This window comes from Henningerozyma blattae, chromosome 7, assembly GCF_000315915.1.
Source record: "Henningerozyma blattae CBS 6284 chromosome 7, complete genome".
NCBI lineage: Eukaryota > Fungi > Ascomycota > Saccharomycetes > Saccharomycetales > Saccharomycetaceae > Henningerozyma > Henningerozyma blattae.
In genome coordinates, this window is record NC_020191.1 from 966140 (window position 1) to 986391 (window position 20252).

The window sequence follows — 20252 nt, forward strand, 5'->3', positions numbered from 1 at the left end:
GCTATCTTTTAAAATACCTTCTGGAATACCAAATAACCAGAAAAAAGTATTGAAAATAAAAGTTGGTTACAGAAGGATATCATAAAAAGTTAATTTTAGTAATTAAGCTCTATAAATATCAGTAAAATCTAAAATAACTTCTATGACTTTTAGATGATACTAACATGACAATTTTTGAAGAATCTGAAATATTGATACATAGTAAAATAGTTAATTAAAAAGAGGAACATTTCAACAGGCACTAAATTAAATATTAAAGTTATTTTGCAATGTTGAATATTTCTGTATCTTTTAAAGGTAATTTTCTATTTCTTTCAGAAATATTCTTATAGTTCCTTATATTTTTGTTTTTCAGTAATTTCATCACTTTAGCCGAAAACAGTATCCTTACCCGAATTCATTTTTCACAAGAATTTATCCTTGTTCGATTATCAATATGTTTAAACCTATAGAAATCAAATAGTAAAAAAGGGTTATAAAATACAGTGTCCCTATTAAAGATACAGAACTTACATAACAGTAAATTAATCAAATCATATTTATATTGGGTTAAAAAGTTTTGGAAGAAGTAAACTTATCCTATACAAGCAAAAATAATATAATAATCAAGAGTAGGCGAAATGGCTCGTTATGCATGGTACACAAGAGTTACTGATGCTTTACATCGTTTAACTATCCTAACATTATTAGGTGGTGGTTTATATCTAGGTAGTGGTGTAGTATACACTATTTATATGAATACTAAATCTTTAAATGACAAACAATCAAAGCTAATAAGTAATGCGCCTGGTGCTGGAGATGATCAAGATAAAAAACAAGAACAATAAATATTCTAAACTGGTAGGCTTTCTGATCACCTATTCTATCTACATATTTTTACTAATGGCCACATGTACATACTACAATAAGAAAAAAAAAGGGGAATTTACAAGATCTTCTTCGTTTCTTATTTTTTACTAATTAATGGTGATATTTTTCTTTTCTTTTTTTTATTTGTGAATATTAGCATTATCTTATAAAATATATATTCTCATGATAGTTTTTTATATTTTAATATAATTGATAATTAGTTAAGCAAATTTTTGAAATACTATGGTAACTTAATCTACCAAAATGCACTTTGGATAGTTGCTTCAGGGTGTAAGGGTGTATTGAATTTGAAAAATTTATAGCAATGATTGTTAACTACGGCTTAAAGGATTTATTTAATATTGAAGAATATTACATTTAAATGTTAACTTAGAAAGAAGTTTAAATATATTATTACCTTTTTTCATATTTTTTAGAAATTCTACGATAAGAAGCACGCTGTTCAAATGTTACCTCCTCCACCACCACCTCCACCATCAGAGACTCCTATAGAATCGTTAACAACAACAAATATTAGTTCAAACGTCAAATCTCATACCAAATCAAATGGTAATACCATAGCCAATGCTATAACACCTTTAAATAAAGGTTTAAAAGAGGACAATAATGATCATTGCTTTTTTTTTTATGAAATAGGTGCTTGCCGTTACAATTCTAAATGTATCAAAAAGCATATTAGACCAACCAGATCCAATTGCATAGTATTATTAAATTTAATAGACTTAAAACTGAACACGGAAGTTACAAACTATGCATTCGATTCAATTTATCAAGATATTTTTCTGGAAGCTATGAAGTTTGGTAAAATTTTATCACTAGAGATTTCTGTAAATGAAAATGATTGTTTAAACGGTAATGTGTATATCAAATATTTGAATGATTCCATTGCTAGGGATGCAATGAATAACTTCAATACAAGGTGGTATGATGAAAGGCCCATATATTGTGATCTTGTAAACTACAACGAAGGTACATGCCGCAGATATGATAACGGGAATTGTGCTAGAGGCCCTGAATGTACCTTATTACATAGAAGATGGCCTTCAAGCAGATTAAAATGGGACTTAGAGTCTAGTCAGAAAGATTAGGAAATTTTTCAGTAAACTCTATCGATAAAGTCTACCGGTAATCTCGACCTCAGCATTTTAGTTTTCTTGTCAGTACAAAATTATCAATAAATACAAGAAATAAACAGGCTTAAAGGAATACCTTTTGAGGGTTTACGTCAGGAACGAAAAATTTAAGAATTCTATGTGTGATAGTAATATCGTATATTCCACTATTATTTCAGTAGCTGTAATTTATTAGTTTCAGTCTAACAATAAAAATCCCTAACTCAACTAAAGATAATTTTTTTCCTGGTTTATCTATCCTTTGTCATACCTCATCTTACTCTACATTCTCCCAACGCACATTACCAAGCTTTACGGCGCTACTTTCTAATTCTTTTACTTCCTTTTGTCCCCCCACTACAATAGTATCACTATCACAATACAAATCCCTCGTAAAGGTTTATGGTTTTTAGTCCTCAGTTAAGTTCCTACGTTCTGCAGATCTGCGTAGAGATCGCATCTGTCCGTAACAGACGCGTAACTTTCCAAAAGAGGCAATGCATCTAAGAGCGGATTTTATTGGAGTGTACTGCTCTTACAAGCACAGAAAGGACTGTACGGAAAACATTTTTTCATGGTTAATATCCCTGTCCAAGTATTTATTAATTCTTGGTTAATATCGTTATTTCTACAACCTCTTCTACAGTAATAGGCAATACAGATTTGCTAAGGCATCTCTATATAAGCCATGTATAGCGACCTTTTATTATTATATATAAATTAAAAGATGATAAAAATACAAGATACTTTTAGGAATATTTTCTTGCATTCTAGAAAGAGAAATATAGCATATAGAAACCTATACTCATAAATAAAGTAAATATGGTTAACTATAACGAATGGATGTCTCAATTAAACGGGGACGTTAATGTTGGCCACTTATCCATTCCAGGTACACATAACAGTGCTGCTAGTCATACTGCCATGCCTTCGGTCAAATGTCAAGATAAAAGTATTACCGAGCAATTGAATAACGGTGTTAGATTCTTTGATATTAGATTGGGGAAATTCTTTTTCAAGGATAAAGATACTGATGGTGACGGCCACGACGATTATAATTCCAATGACCTACAAGTAATCCATGGCAAATTCCCAGTTAAGATGCCCTTCCCATTAGAATTTTCAAAAGTATTGGAGGAATTTTATTCCTTTTTAGATGAAAACCCAAAGGAATCTTGCATTGTTTCATTGAAACAAGAAGGTTCAAATTCTTGGGATAATGATAATGATGAATTTGGTAATTTCATTTGGAATAACTATATCTCCAAAAATGAAGACAAATGGTACTTAAATAATCAATTACCAAATTTGAATGACTGTAGAGGTAAGATCATCTTGTTCCGTAGATTCGGTATTAAGGACGAAAACAAAGCCAACAATTATGGGATCGAGGCTTCATACTGGTCTTATAATACCACTGATGAAGACCGTGGCTCATTCAGAGTTCAAGATTTCTGTGAAATTAATGATAGAGCTGCTATCGATCAAAAAGCCGATCATGTTAAACAATTCATGACTACCGCCACTGAGTATAATGGAACACAAAGTTCTAATCCTAAGTTATTTCTAAATTTCTGCTCAGGTGCTAACTTTTTTGATCACCAATGTTGGCCAGAAGAAATTGCCAATAGAATAGAAACATGTGGCATTCAAGACAATGTGAAACGTGGTTGTGGTATTGTTATTGTCGACTATGCTGGCAAGAATGATTGGAGTATTGTGAAGAGAATGGTTGATTCTAACTTTTAAGCCAATAAGTATTAATGGCACTCAAAAACATTCCCAATTCTTTCTATGTATATTTATTTGTGTAAAAATAATAATAACATTAAAATCTTTGTAACTTCTAACATTACCAATTTTTATTAAGCTATCATACAACTACACTAAGGCAAATAAAAAAGATAAAAGAAAGCTAACAGACATATTTAATTAAAGCCAAGAATATCAAGATAACCATATATGCATTGATTTATCGACAAGTGTGTAAGATTTAATATTAACTCTTATGACTAGCACCATATTGTTTACATTTAAGGTCAGCGTATTTTGACATACATTTTAATGTCTTAGACAAAATATGGTCACTATCATCACTTGGAATAAAATCTTCAGCAATATCCTTATCGCTGTACATCTTCACGATGTAATCTAATATACCTCTGATAGTCATTACTTTAGATATAGCATCTGCCTCGCTATAAGTAAATATTATATAATCCTCAAATTTCTTTGTTTTTGGATCTTGTCCAATTACATCCCAAAATGCAATTGAATTAGGTGACATTACATTTACATCTTCACATGTATAACCTTCATGTTTCCATCCCAGTACATCTGTATCAAAATCCATAGATGGCACAACCAATTCTTGATGATATATACCATTATGTTCAATTAATAGATTTAACATCGGCCTATAGAACCTCCTGCCACATCCACAGTTGTCAAGATGCAATTTTGCAAAACTTAGCCACATTTGCTTACCTGATATTCGAGCAATAACACTAGGTAGTGGAACAAGTTGAGTGCCACCACGAATGCCATTATAATTATTTGCCTCACTTAAACCTAAGGTACGTTTTTCAAATACTCTTTCACATAAACCGTCATTCAATGAACATTTTAATATTTCAAGTGGACTATATCCATATACAAAATGAATAGTCCCCCGAGATAAATCTGATATAACATCCTCTTTGGAAAAAAATGGAGACCAATTTTTTTCAACACGATTACTACCTGGAAGTACAAATTGAACTAATCGGTCAGTGGTTCTATGTGGTAAAAATGCATACATTTGCCTACCCCAAGAGTCTTGCATATTAAATACAACGACTGGTTCTTGTGTTTGACCAGTTTTCCTTAATATAATTCTTGGATCCTCTGCACCAGTAAATTGTCCTCCAGAATTGAAGGGAAATCTATATATAGTAGGATAAGTAACGAAATAATTCTCTAACAGAGAATCTCGTCTCCTAGTTTCATCTAAGAAATCATTAGCCTGTCTGGCTAAACAGCTCTCATAAGAACTTGGAGTATCAACTAAATATTCACAGGTGGCGGACACTCCAAATTCTTTGTCTATTTTTTGTATTTCTTCCTCAATATTATCCGGTAGGCTTATATCTAATTTTGGAATACGTTTTCCAATTAATTCATTCCAATCTTTGTCAAATGCTTGAGCCCTAATTATTGAAACATCAGGCCTTAACCTATCACCGTTACCAGCATACATTATACGAGTTACAGTGATATAGCAATGGTGCTCTTCTAACCAAATGCTTGATCCACCAAATCTTGTCCAGCTTTTTTTTATTATTTCTTCATTAGTCATATCCTTTTCTTCTTCCTCTCCTACTTTTTTAGCCCATTCATCATCTTTCAATAGGGTTTCCTTTCTAACTGAAATTAAATCATCTTCCAAAATCTTCCTTTCCTTTGAATATTGAATTTCTGACGAATGTTCTAAATCTTCACAGTCAACATTTGAGCTATAATCATTATTTTGTGATAATTCATATTCATTGACAGGTATTAATTTCCCATTTTCATCTATCAAATCCTTTGACGTCTTTTTCTTTTTTTTCGAGGTGATAGAGTTCAAATTTAAATTTGTTACAAAACCCTTAATTTTAAATCTTTTATATTTCTGGTTTTGAATTTCTGGGGTAATTGGCATTTTGTCAGTCGATCTATAATTCAAATAATTTATTAAATCTAAATTTACCAAATCCTTTTTAAATTGTACTTCGTTAGTCTCTTTCCAGAGTGGCAAGTATGTGTAATAATATGTCTTTGAAAAATTGATAGATTTATAGTTAACAGAATACATGAATATTAATAAACTGAAAATTAAAGTTATAAGAGTAATTAATTTGAAGTTTCTATTTTTTCTAAATTTTTTCACACATACTATTAAATGAAGTCTCGTTCTTCGTAATACAGTGATAATATTGTGCAAAATCTTCATTATTTTATGTGTTGACTGATGATTATCGATATTTTGATAGGTTTCGAACTCTGAATATTGTGGCGGAGATGACGAGTCTATGTGTGAAACATTTGCATCTGCTGAAACATTTTGATCGATTAGTGGGATACTTAAAGAAATAATTTTATCTGACATATTATCAGTGGATTAAAGGAGTGTAATGCTAAAGTAACCTAATATGATAAAGATATATAATAATTGACATAAATTACGATAATATGAATGTGAGAATTAACCGATGCATTTTAAAATAATTCAGAAGCACATGACAGAAACAATCAAACAGATCTATTGAATGTATGCCTAGCTTTATTTTGTTATATATGCCTTCAAGTTAAACAATTATAAATACAGTATTTTATCCATTCTTGTCCAAAAATAAAAGTCTCTCAGAATAGTTAAATCACACTACAAGATGGATAACATATGAAGAATTTGACAATTAAAGTACCCTAGTTGAGACTGAAATATTCTTGTCTATCTCAAAATAATAATGACACGTCCAAAAATCTTTGAATAAGTGGCATTTAGCCCCAAAGAAGATGCCAATATTTTCACCTATATTAATTAGGAAACTCAATACAGTCATGCTACCACTTATTTACAGATAAATCTAAAAACATACTTTTTTACGGAATAAATTGTTGAACGTCATTATTATGAAGAATAGTATTACCTGTCTTGTAAAATTCATGGCACCTTCCTATCAAGGAAAATATCCAATTAATAGCCGAGAAAGCCTTTATTTGAGGAACCTGTGAAAATTGCCAATTGGGTATCGTTAAATAAGCAACATGAATATTACCAGAGAATCTTCGAACGATACGCGAGAGTCATTTAAAAATTAATTATTTTCCTTTAGCAAGAGATGAAGAGACTAAAACTCAGTAGTTCTGATTTTTCTAAAGTTCTGAAAATTAGCAATAACTTTATGTCCTTACTTAATCTCAAGATTAAAATATCGGCCTATGTTTTAAATAATTGATATGCACCTGTGCTGCCAATTACCCCATCCTTTGGCTAAATTGTAAAGAATTAATAAACAGACTAATATATATATCGACGAAAATAATAGCTAGTTTCCTACAAATTGTGAATATTACTTAACAGGAAACGCCACGAGTATTGTACTTTATAGAATTAGTTTTACAAGCATATAAGCCTTACTGATGCAACGTTTTTTATCATAGTTGCAGGAAGAACAATCCTATCATTAAATACGCGTTCTTATCAAATAGTTATAGCAAACAGACACTGCTAGAAATATCAGAGCATGCTTTTTTCAGGTGTAAATAACGATTGCTTAATTACATCTATACTTTCCTGCATCTGCCCGTGTTTTTGAAATTAATAGCCACTAATAATACACGCAAAAATATTATTCAAAACAGGCCTTGAAGCTATTAATAGAAATAAAAGTAGTCTTAACGATGCATTGTAATGTTCATCGTACAAGTAGAACATAATTTAGTATTGTATGGAAAGTTTCATAGACGCCGAACTAAGGCCTTTTATTTCCACGTTTGATTTAACCGTCACAATTAATCACCCAAGCCAATAAGCCTTCAGAATATCTTTAAAAGCATTCATAATATATACTATCTCTCCCGCATTACATAGTTGATATAACCTAAACCTAAAACTACAGTATATTAATAGGTTCTTAGTTGCCGAAGTAAAAAACGTGCAGGCTTTGATCTGAATTCTAATCATCTACTCCCTGCCTTAATATTTGATAAAATTAGTTTATCAATCAAGGATCTTTATCAACGAAGCTCATATAGTAACAACTACGTAATACGAATGAAGATATTAATGTGAAATCTGAAACATACAATTAAGTGTATCAAATTTATAAGGGATAAATACAAACTGTTTTTAATCTATAAAAAAATAAATAAAGTCATTATTTTGTTAATAGACAGTCTTAATTCTTGTCCCAACCTAACTTGATAGCTTCATCATAAGTTGGGTAATCCAAGTAACCTTCAGAAGTCATGGCGTAGAATAAGTCTCTGTTATATTTGTTTAATGGCAAACCCTTTTCTAATCTGTCAACTAAATCTGGGTTAGAAATCCATAATCTACCATAACCCAATAAGGTTCTGTCATCTTTCATGAATTCTCTTGCAACTTCTGGGTGTAAAGCAAGGTTACCGGCTCTGATAATAACACCTTTCCAGATAGAGTACACGAAATCATTGGTACCATCAGTGTATTCACCTTGACCTTCAGTTAAGAATGGATTAGTGACACGAGGTTCGACTAAATGAATAAAGGCAAGACGGTTACCAGCTTTAGCTCTCTTTTCTAATTCACCAGTGATGTAAGCAAATTGAGCGACACCCAATGGGTTAGAACCACCAGCCATATCGTTGAAAGTACCATATGGAGAAAATCTGATACCAACCTTTTCAGCACCAATAGCTTCGATTAATGCATCAACAACTTCCAATGGAAATCTAGCTCTGTTTTCAATTGAACCACCGTATTCATCAGTTCTTTTATTAGAGTTAATGTCTAAAAATTGATTTAACAAATAACCATTGGCAGAATGAATTTCAACACCATCAGCACCTGCAGCAATACAATTTTTAGCAGCAGTAACATAATCCTTAATGTATTGTTTGATATCATCCTTAGTCAAACCATGGATCTTGATGTCGTTTTCCTTGGCGATTTTACCGTATTGGTCGTTACTGTAAACACCGTCAGTAGCACCGTCGTATCTTAAACCATCTCTGGCCATACTCTTGGCATCAGCAGCCCAACCTAGAGCCCATAATTGTGGCCAAACAAAAGAGTTGTTCTTGTGAATGACAGCAAAAATTTTTTTCCATTCAGTCATTTGTTCTTCGGACCAAACACCTGGGGCATTATCATAACCACCAGCTTGTCTGGAGATGAAAACACCTTCAGTGATCAATAATGTACCTTCTCTTTTAGAACGTTGATCATAGTATTTTTCAGTCCATTCTTTGTGAGGAACATGATCAGGAGTTTGAGCTCTCATTCTTGTTAAAGGTGGTAAAATAGCTCTGTGCTTCAATTCATTGTTACCAACTTTAATTGGCTTAAACAAGTTGGTGTCACTCAAGGCAATTGGCTTAAAGTCTTTAATAAAAGGCATAACGAATGGTTTGCTTGGGCCTTTCAAATAAAAACATTAAATTGCAATGTATTTTTCTTATAATTTTTTAGTTTTTATATACCATTATACATTTCCCACAAGATTGTGTGAGCATAATGGAAGGCAAACCGAGTTCCTGCAACCCATCAGGTCTTCAGGAAGAAATTTCATGAAATTTCGAGACTGCAGGCTATATTCACGCGAACAGCAAGAATCACACTAAATCTTTCATTAGTTTTCGCGATGAGCTAACGCATTCTAGAAAAAAAAACAAAAAACAAAAGATCCCGAACATATTACCAGCTGAATCCCATTAATGTGGTTTGCTTAGTTATATAGATTAAATAATGCAATTTTATAGCTGAAATTGTATTCATTAGCATAAGGAAATTAGGAATATTTATCAAATTAATTAATTAAATTTTCTTAGAAAAAATTTTTTTTAATATATCTCACCTTTTATTGGCATTGATCCTGCATCTTCTATTTTGAAATAACTCCAAACTTCATTGGTGCTCTTACAAATCTTATATTCTTCACCTTTCAATTCTACTAGAGTACCTCTTTCAATCATTTCTTGATTACTAAACTCTCTTAAAATCTTTTCATAACGAGCACACCAAATATAGCCTTGGCAAGCCTTATTTTGTCTACCCCATGCATCAATAGCACTCCAAGATATTACTGCAAACTTGGGGTCAATTGGTCCATCATAAACTTCTTGTAATTCTTCTTCAGATTTTGCTAAATTTTTTGGCCATTCAATTTTATCATTTTTCCAATCATCTTGCACACAGCCATCTTTTTTACAAATAGAAGCACCACCATTTGTCCATAACATTTTGTGATCCACATCTAAATGAACTATTTGTGCAGAACACACTTCAGCCTTTATTTCTGGATATGGTACTTTCTTTTCTTGATAAATACCAAAAGTCCCTGCATTTATTGGATGGAATGCGTAAGGATGACCTGATGCTAAAAATCCTAACCAAAAAAATTCCTTATCACCATAACTACATTTTTCTATAGGTAGCATATGTAAAGTCATCCCCATTATTAGAGGGATAATATGACTTGTCTTATCAATAGCATAGAGACCTGATTCCATTTGATGAAGTAAATTATCAGCAAAAAATTGTTTATAAATTTTTTCGTTTGGATCCAAATATTGCTCACATTCATTTAAAACGTGTTCTTCATCAATATATTTATGATTATCAAAATATTTACTTTCTGGTAACATTGGATGTACAGACTCCAAAAGAGCATTACATGTTCTTGGTAAATAATGCTCTAGCATTCTATCCCTAAAGAAAATAGTGCCAGTTTCGTTATATTCCTTTGTATTAAAATAATGGTTTAAATCAACATAAGAAATTGCATCAGCATCTAAGAAAATATATTCTTCAAACAAATTAAAAATTGAAGCTAACCATTTACTTTTCCATCCAGTAAAATTATCAAAGAACTCAGGATCAATAATATTAGTAACATCTACAAATATAATTTCTTGTTTTGTAAAAACATCTTTCATTACATTACCTTTTTTATCTTTAATTTGTACTTCATCTGATTGTGCAGCGAACAGTATTTTTTCCATACTATTTTTGGAAAGATCATTCTTTGTAATAATAATTTGAATTGGTAAAGTATTTTGTCTATATCTTAAAGCCATAATTAATTTTAACGCCCATTTCAAATGTTTATCACCAAAGCTTAATATAACACCACGATGAGCCACGTTACCTGAAATTCTATTCCAATTCATCCAAAATGATTTTGTCTTATCATATTGAAAATAAGAATATTTAGCCTTTAATCTTGTTTCATCAGTTAAAATGGGTATTTGACCTTTTGGTAACAATTCTCCACCATATCTAATTCTTGGTATAATATCTGAAGCGTTTGACTCTTCAAAATATTTTATATAGGGGAACATCCTATGTTCTAAATCCCATTGATTATATTCTTTATAAGTGTCTTTTAAAAGAGTACTTCTAACGTTTAAATCTCTTTTTTTAGAAGAAGACGATAAATCTAAAACATCTTTCATTGTAGATCCTGTCGTATCTTCAAATATCTTACTAATATCAACATTATCATTTTGAATAAAGCATCTATCATAAATTCTTAATCTTTGCAAAGCTAATTTTACGTCATTTTTTTTACGGTGCATTCTTATTAATTCTTCATCACCTAAGATGGAACCTAGTTTTTCTTCTTTTAAGTCAATATGAATATCGTCTATATCAAATGTTAATTTATGATAATCATTCGACCATTTATTGTTCATTGAGTATAATTGACGGAAATAAAAGCTGCATCTATCTTGTAAATTTAAATCATGAAATTCTAGCATAGAAAATTTTTTCATTGGATTCCAACTTGTATTTTTTTTAAAATTAACCATTTTATCATAATCTGGTATGAAATCTAAAGGTGAGTAATTACCCTCTTGTAAAGGTCTAATATTAATAGCATCCAAGGCATGTGAAAGGCCTTTATTTAAATTACCTGATCTAAAATTAGTCTTTATAGAATCTTTGACATAAAAGATATTATGACTATTCGTATTACTATTATTTATTATTCCATTAAGTAGATATAAAAAAAAGGAAATTGAAATTAAAGTTGTTATAAACAATATTCTTGTTTTATTAACATAACGAGAGTTTGGTGAAATTTGGTTTAACATGAGACTGGAGCTATGGTTTATTTTAGAATGAATATCTTTGCGAGATCATAAAGACTACTTACTAATCCAAATATTAACTAATGCATAAATATATAAGAATTACTAGTAAAATCTAATACATATATAAGGATAAAGTTTTTTACAAGACTTATAATAAGACAAGGTATGAATAATTAGATCAATGGATGCCAAGGAATTGTTGTACTCTAAACCGTTTCAAATAAATAATTATGTTAAAAAAAAAAAAAAAAAAACAACAGTAGAAGAAGAACAACGACAAAAAAAAAGATGAATAATGTCAAGTAAGTGTAAGTTTAGTAGTAGTACGTTTTAAATTTTTCTGTTAATGTAAAAATTAAAAACTGAAAAATTGTTGTCCTAAAAAGGCATTTGTATATAATGTATATTTCACTTTTGTTGTAATAAGTTACACCATTTTGAATAACTATATTCATAACTTGTATGAAATACATATATTGCTATTGGAATGATCCCCTTATTAGTAATTAAAGTTTTCTGGCTACAATGGATAACTTAATCTTACATGTATATAAATAGATATATATATCTATATACTCATTAATATCTGGAAGGAAAAATCATAATAAGATCTTACCGAATTGATTGGCTGGGAAATTGGAATTTCCTCAAACAATAGGTCTAGACCTGTCAGAAAAGGCCATAGAAAAATCCTCGGACCTCCGAAAAACTAAAATAGAAAAACAATAGCGTTCAGTGAAAAAAGGAACGTGAATAATGCAAAAAATAACCAACTATAACCCTGTACTCAGTTTACTTGTGTAAGATATATATTTTCAAGAATATTGGAGGATGTTATTTAATAGAAGTACACTTTTTTAATAAAAGGCAATCCGGAAATTCAAATATCAAATAAAATACCTGTATCATATATACTCTAATCATGGTCGGACCTTGAGAAAGACATATTCTACTAAATAAAAAAGAGAAAGAAGAAGAAACTCCGGAAAAATAATGGTGCCTACAGTATGGGATTGTTATGTATAATTGGTTTAACCTTAATATCTTCCGGAGACTGTTCACGTGGCAGGTAATATTCTATTCTTGTACTACTACTATTATTATATTATATTATAGCATAATATATCAATACCCCCCCCTGCATTTGTTCGGCCAAGATCCCAGAAAAACTCTATCGGGAATGTGCGACTAGTTTGTGCGGCTGTTGCGATCGCAGCTAAGATCGACACACAGAGGGGCAACGGAACGGTGAAGAAGTGAAAGAGTGGGTGAATTGTTTGAATATAGTAACAAGGCAAATGTAGCACGTGTGGTAATGAGAATATCTCGCTAAAAGAAGTCAGATGGAAGGTGAGCACTACTTAAATAATCTGCACATGGGCCCCGAAGTAGAAAGGATAAAGGTAATGAAGGTGACTAGGATGACGTGCTTGTAATGTGAGGGTGTTGTTTATGTGGGTAAAACTACGGATAATTTCCAAAGCGATGAGGTAGATGAGCTACTAAGTATGAATAGGATCCTCATTCCAGAATATGTTTTTTTGTATGCACTGTTTACTCCACTTGTGAGGACTCTTAGTGTCTAATTTAGGTTTTAATTGGCATGAGCTTCATTGATGCATATTCTATTCATTGTATAAGTTAGAGGTATATTCCTTCTATGGAAATGACCTTGTTTTGTAATACATTGTTGGTGGGGGAGCTCTCCGGAACTGCGTTTTATATAAGAAGAAGCAAGCATAACCTTTCTATTAGATCAGTGGATATTCACGTTGCTAAGAGAGACAGCACATCACAACTAGCATCTATCAACTTATTCTACTTTATATTATGTCTGACTCTGAAAGAGGAAATACACAAGCTGAGAAGGATTATTCATATACATCAAAGAAAAACATTTCGCAAACGTTTGAAAAAAATATTACAAACAGTTCACTTTATGATATCGAAAAGCTGATATATAGACAAAATGAAGCTTTCAACCTAGATAACAATGATTTTGAAGGTTCTAAAGCTAACTCTATAATAAAATCACGGCTAAGGTTTCTACTAGCATTAATAGTCATTTCTTTATTTTATCTTTTATTAAACTTTAAAGATCACATTGATATCCGTTCTTTAGATACTAATAAATATTTAAATTTAAATCATCATCTCCAATTATTATTTCAAAAAAATTCAAATATTGTTCAAAATAGGAAAGATTTAATTAATTATAACATTTCCAGCTATTTAAATAATCTACAGTTTCATGTTACTACCCCATTTAATTCCATTCTATTGAATTCAAATTCAAATTCGCAATCAATTAATACAAACATCATATTAACAACTCTAGACTTACCAAATAATAATGACAGTCTAGAAGAGATGCAAGATACAGACATCATTATAGATGAATATCATGATTTGGGAACTTTTAATATAAATAATAATGCTGATGATACCGATATTAATGATCAAAATTGTGTAAAAAATTCGACTTATTCATCAAATATTATTTATCAACTCCCTGACGAAAACTTTTTTCAAATTCCCAATGAAAACTTATATCAAATCAGAAATATTTTAATTAAAAATGATATTAATACGTACAATGCTTATGAAATGTCTAAAACTTCCTCTTTTTTCAATACCCCATCAGAATTAGGTCATTTAGATTCAGAAATTATTAAAAAAAATTGGCGCACTAAAATTTTAAATTCGATTTGGTTATCTGCTTATCAATGCCATTTAACTTTAAATGAAATTACATATTATAATGATGAATTACAGAAATATTTTAAAGTTTATTCAATTAAAATCTTTGATCACAATTGGTTAGAAATGAAAAACTCTTACGCTCCATTTGTAGATTCGAACTTCCCTCAAAAAAAAATGGATTTACAAGAAGAATTAAGAAAGATTGATAAATATTTCGGTGTTATTAATAGTTGTACTCATTTAGAGAAGGGCACTAATGATTACAAAGATTGTTTAATTAAAGAATCAAAAAATTTCATTGAAAATAAAAATAGAAGAGATGAATTTTTAAGAAGCTCTTTTATTTCCTATCCAATGGTTTTTGATTCTTCATTTGGAAGTATTTTAAACATTAATAAAGACATGGATATGAATGAAATCCTAAATCCAAGATTATTAAAGAGAAAATTAGGAGATGTAGAAGAACCAGTCGTTATTTTTAATAAAATCAATCAATTATCACAGACTTTGGATACTTTTGCCATTTTCCCACATAGATTCTCGACTAAAAAAGCACCAATTAAACTGAATACTTCAAAATTTGGTATTAAGATTGATGATCCACAATTAATTCCTTTTTTCACTAATGAAAATCTTAAAAATGATAAATTTTTTGATATGGACTCTATTAATTTCATTCAATCAATGAATCCCTTAAAAATTGTAAAATGTAATTTTACACTGGGAAATTGTGAAATAGATTATCAAGATTTACCTTTTGGCACCACTTTAACTGATGATATTAACCAACTTTTAAGCAACTATAAACAAACAAATGTTCAAGTCATATCAACACCAAAATACCTTCCATTAATTAAAGGACAGCAATTTTGGTTAGTTAAATCAACTTGGAATAAATATTCTGAAGAGGATTCATTGATTAAGTCAAAGACGATACTTTCAATCTTATATACTTCAGATTCGTTGTATCGTCAAGAATTAATAATACCTCTAGATACCGATAAATTATTAAATGTAAACATAAATGACAATTTATCCAATAATTATCTCGTAGATAGCGAATTCATAAGCTGGGATATTTATCAACAAGATTCCAAAACAAATAAATTTGACGATTTCTTACAGTTATCTGTCACTTCCGAAAACAGCAATGAGCAAAAATCAACATCGAATATTATTATTATCAAAAATATTCTAAATATTATATTAGAGTCATTTAACAAAGCAAATATCCAAGAAGATATAATAATTAGTGAGAATAACCCATTCCTCAAAGGCATCCGATGTTTAATGGGGTAAAGCTGGGGTTACTCTGAAACAAACTATTTGCATATACTTATTTGAATTTAAGCTTCACTATTGACGCATTTATATATATTCTTTGCTATATTAACTTTTTCTTTAATTATGATTTACTACTGTATGTCAAAGAATGATTTAATCTAAAATCTTTTGCTTTTATTTTGTCGGTATTATTTTTCATGAGTAAGAATTAAATTTTAATAGAATTAGGATAACAACTAAATAACAATGTAACTACTTATTAAGTCTATAAACAGAGTACTTTTTTAGAATCAGTATGTATCTTATTAGAAATGATTGTTTCTAGTGATTGTATAAACAAGTTGTATGAATGATAAAGAAGTAAATTTAAGTACCTAACCTCAAATGTCTATTAGATTTTAACTGTATATTCAATCGAATATAACTTTATCAAAAAGTACAACCTGAATGTGGCTTTTTGTATCCAAACCTTTTGTCAGTGGCTGAGGGAATATAATTTCTCTAGATATGAGGCTCCTGAAGATTTGTACTTGTTATTAGTTTTCTTTAACATATGTAAATTACTTTCACCCTAATATCTGTGTATTTCCCTTTCATAATGTTATAGAAGCTATTTTACTTCAAACTCGACAAAAAAATTACTATTCTAGTTACAGCCTCTTTTTATCTTTCAGGAGATACTAGATTAATGCATTTTTTTGCAACGTATTTTGAGTTACAACTATCCCTAACATTGGTGGCTAATGGATATTCTAAAGAAATCTGATTAACAGGGAAATGAGCCTATTACAATCAAAGAATTGTGTTATTTCAATATTAAGATATCTACTTGGCGTATTTTTGTTAGCTCCTATTTTTAAAAGTAAATGAAACTCGTCTTTCTGGCAAGTATTATCTCTAATTTTTGAGATGGAACCATTTGATCCCTGGTTTAGCACTTTTACTTTCTTAAAGAGGGAAATTAAATATGCAATAACATTTCTTAAGCATGATTTATTAAGCTGATGATGATAAAATACATACTTTAGAATTTTCCAAGTAGTTTTTGAACAGATGAGCACTCATAATTTATTTGATAACTTTTCCACTTTGAATATTACGAGCGAAGTTCTTTAGAAACTAAACAGAGGTATACTTATGCAATAGGATCAATAATAGTATCAGTTAGAAACTAATCTTAAAATTGTATTATTAAGGAGATACTTTCAACAAAATGTTTCATAAAATAATAAATTCTTGATTTTTGATGTTTTAGTTTATTATAGTGCATTAATTCTGCATTCTTTTTATTCGAAAATGATGCTACTAAAGATAAGAGGTTTTTATACTATAAAAAAGCAACACGTCCTGTTTTAGGAATAATAGAAGAGTATAAGATACAAGCAATATAGCTAATAAAATCCCGACGAGGTAATTCATGTAACGTAACTTTAACTAATGGAGTAATATGAGTGTCATTAGATTAAATAATAGACTAATACGTGTACCATAATATTTACTATTAAAGTAATTGATAAGTAAATATTCTATGATTCATTATGATATTATGTGCTTCATAATATACTAATCAGATAAACAATTTAAAATATTTGTATTTAATACTGACCATGAATTAACTCTTCACGTCCCAAAATAAAACGTATAATTATCCTACATTAATTCGATCCATAAGTTTGTATTTTTTAAATTTAGTTTTATATATTTTATTCCTACTCGGAAGGGTAGGAGGTTTCTATAATATAACTTTACTATTAACAACAGAATTATTCACTAAATAATGTCAGATTCTTATATTAATACGACTTGTAAGGACGATAAGAAATAAACTAAACAAAAAATCTCCGCAACTATTTGCTCTACATAAAACACACAAGACGATAAATCATCATATTCAAAATGAAAACCTCTAACAAAAAGTTAAAATCCGGATTTTATTACTAGGAAGTGTGCTAACGAGCACCTTGTTACGTTATATCGTTTATTCACTTCCAATATTTAAATTTTGCTCACGCAGAACACTGGATATACATTCTTATAATTTATTAATCTGGGATCTTGGACTTTTATTATCATAGAATCTTGGTACTGACTTTATTTTTCTTAAGGAAAGCTTACCAAAAACTAAGGAAGCATCTATTAACACTAGAATTTCATTATAGGCTTTACGTGTCGGAGTTCCCGCAGTGGGAGTTCCGCCATCTGCTTCCGCCGTTCATCTCCGCCTCCGCTACCGCAAGATCTTATTAACATACATAATATAACAAATGATAATAATAATTCAAGCTCGAGGTTTACCTGGCGGAGAATAGCTAGTATAGGATATACAAATCGTACACTACTTAGACTATTAATTTATTAATTGGCAATGATATATAAACGACAAGAATCTTGACAAATAAATGCTGCCTGTTACTCCTTTCCTCTTCTTAGTCTTGTTCGCACATCAGTATCAAACAATACAATTCATATTCTTAACAATTCAATCACATTCAAACAAGCTTACACAATGGCCTGTAATAATTCATCAATGTATACAAATTCAAATGTCATTCAACATTTTAAAACGGTAGCTAAGGAAATCAAAGAAGATGCTAAAATGACAGTTGCTAATGAAATTAATGAAACATCCAAAACCACAGTTGCCAGAGAAATTACTGAAGATTCCAAAACAACAGTAGCTAATGAAATTAAAGAACAAACTAATACTACAGTAGCAACTGAAATTAGTGGGAGACCAAATGCTACTTTTTCTAAGCTATCATCTCATAATCAAACAAAAACTGTAGCTGAAGAAATTAGTGGCATATCAAACTTAAATATTAAAGTTAAAAGTCAAAATAAAACCTTAACACCAAAAAAAGCTGATACAAGATTCCAGCCAAAGAAATTCTTTTTCAATTTGAGAAATATTATGTAATATTTTCATCTTCATTTGAATATTCCGCAATATTTATAGCGTTTTATATTTAATAATCACGATACTGCTCTTTATATATTCAGTTTAATACATTTAATATTTAAGCATTGTTAAAATATATGATTGTTGAAAATAAATGTTAATAAATATAACAGGTCTTTATGCGTAAACAAGTAATAAATACTAGTTTAGGAATAATAGAAGAGTATTATGTACAAATAATAATACTAATAAAATCTCAATTAGGTAATTCATGTGTCATAAGATTAACTATTACAGTAAATGATGTTTCATAATATTATATATCTAATTATAATTATCATGGTACACTAATCAGGTAAGCTAAGCGAAAATATTTCCATTAGGTATAGAACATGAATTGGCTCTTCTCGTCCAAAATTGAAATGTATAAATAACCTGCATAAATTCGTTTATATGTTTGTATTTCTTATTTTTATTTATATATATTTTATTCCTACTCAGAAGGGTAGGAGGTTTCTATAATATAACTTTACTATTAACAACAGAATTATTCTCTAAATAATGTCGGACTCTAATATTAATACAACTTATACTTCCGATAACTTCAATTCATTATCATTTGGAATATCCTACAAGTTATAACTAAAGCTGTGATATGTAGAGAAGCATTTGTGCTAGATATCCATGGTCTTTATACATACAACAGTAGATATACTGTTTTAGGATAAAAGATAGCATAACGTGAATACACGTTGCTAATAAAAATCCCAATTAGATAATTCATTGTCGCTAATTTAAGAACAGCATGTAGATTATACATGAGGTACTAATCATGAAAGGCACATAACCTTTGTGATGTTAATTAGGTGAAACTTTTTTCACTTATAGACGATGATGAGTTGACTTCTCTTGTCCAAAAAATGATGTATAAATTGCCAGTATTTTAGTCGACATCTAATCTCTATATTTTTATATTTTCTATAATTTTAATTCCTACTCAAAAGGGTAGGAGGTTTCTATACTATAAAATACTTACTACAAAACAGAATTATTCTCTTAATTATGACTAACAGCAATACTAATACCAAGGAGTCAAATGTCGTACAATTTGATATTTTATTAGCTGTGCTATCTATTACCAGAAATAACAACCGTACATTTACATTTACTTCCCACACTAATATATTGTATAGTATATATTTATTAGTAAAAATATACTATAAGTATCAAAATATAAATATTCAATTTCACGTTGTGACACGTCATAAAATAATCACGTCAAAAAATGTACACGTAACTAAAATCAATACTTTAAAGTATTAATATAAAAAAGATAGTGGTGTATATGGATATGTATTTGTTTGCATTCTTCAGCTATCCCGAATAGAATGCTATTTTTCATATGGGACCAGGATGGTAATAAATAAGGGAAAATAAACAAAAGACAAGTAAATAGTCAGAGTAAGAATGGAAAGATTTATTCATTTTAGATTTCCAGTACTTTCATACCTTAATTGTATAGGTGGCACACAATACCTTGATATCACGTGAAAATATATCAT

The 20252-nt window shown here is 29.8% G+C and overlaps 8 protein-coding genes across 8 annotated transcripts; 5 read left to right on the forward strand and 3 right to left on the reverse strand.

Annotated features, from left to right (window-relative positions):
• Positions 1–620: 620 nt before the first annotated feature.
• COX14 (Cox14p) lies at positions 621–827 on the forward strand (the record flags this gene model as incomplete). The annotated part of the gene is made up of 1 exon (XM_004181768.1): positions 621–827. The coding sequence occupies one exon, from the start codon at positions 621–623 to the stop codon at positions 825–827; it is 207 nt and encodes a 68-aa protein (XP_004181816.1).
• Positions 828–1316: 489 nt separating this feature from the next.
• Positions 1317–1958, forward strand: TBLA0G03640 (uncharacterized protein; the record flags this gene model as incomplete). Its single annotated transcript, XM_004181769.1, has 1 exon — positions 1317–1958. The coding sequence occupies one exon, from the start codon at positions 1317–1319 to the stop codon at positions 1956–1958; it is 642 nt and encodes a 213-aa protein (XP_004181817.1).
• An 846-nt stretch (positions 1959–2804) lies between these two features.
• TBLA0G03650 (phosphatidylinositol-specific phospholipase C) lies at positions 2805–3731 on the forward strand (the record flags this gene model as incomplete). The annotated part of the gene is made up of 1 exon (XM_004181770.1): positions 2805–3731. One exon carries the CDS (start codon positions 2805–2807, stop codon positions 3729–3731), a length of 927 nt encoding a protein of 308 aa, XP_004181818.1.
• A 250-nt stretch (positions 3732–3981) lies between these two features.
• TBLA0G03660 (uncharacterized protein) lies at positions 3982–6111 on the reverse strand (the record flags this gene model as incomplete). Its single annotated transcript, XM_004181771.1, has 1 exon — positions 3982–6111. The coding sequence occupies one exon, from the start codon at positions 6109–6111 to the stop codon at positions 3982–3984; it is 2130 nt and encodes a 709-aa protein (XP_004181819.1).
• Positions 6112–7903: 1792 nt separating this feature from the next.
• TBLA0G03670 (alkene reductase) lies at positions 7904–9106 on the reverse strand (the record flags this gene model as incomplete). The annotated part of the gene is made up of 1 exon (XM_004181772.1): positions 7904–9106. The coding sequence occupies one exon, from the start codon at positions 9104–9106 to the stop codon at positions 7904–7906; it is 1203 nt and encodes a 400-aa protein (XP_004181820.1).
• Positions 9107–9548: 442 nt separating this feature from the next.
• On the reverse strand, positions 9549–11804 carry TBLA0G03680 (alpha-mannosyltransferase; the record flags this gene model as incomplete). The annotated part of the gene is made up of 1 exon (XM_004181773.1): positions 9549–11804. One exon carries the CDS (start codon positions 11802–11804, stop codon positions 9549–9551), a length of 2256 nt encoding a protein of 751 aa, XP_004181821.1.
• A 1830-nt stretch (positions 11805–13634) lies between these two features.
• On the forward strand, positions 13635–15806 carry TBLA0G03700 (uncharacterized protein; the record flags this gene model as incomplete). Its single annotated transcript, XM_004181774.1, has 1 exon — positions 13635–15806. The coding sequence occupies one exon, from the start codon at positions 13635–13637 to the stop codon at positions 15804–15806; it is 2172 nt and encodes a 723-aa protein (XP_004181822.1).
• A 2491-nt stretch (positions 15807–18297) lies between these two features.
• On the forward strand, positions 18298–18708 carry TBLA0G03710 (uncharacterized protein; the record flags this gene model as incomplete). Its single annotated transcript, XM_004181775.1, has 1 exon — positions 18298–18708. The coding sequence occupies one exon, from the start codon at positions 18298–18300 to the stop codon at positions 18706–18708; it is 411 nt and encodes a 136-aa protein (XP_004181823.1).
• Between the last annotated feature and the right edge of the window lie 1544 nt (positions 18709–20252).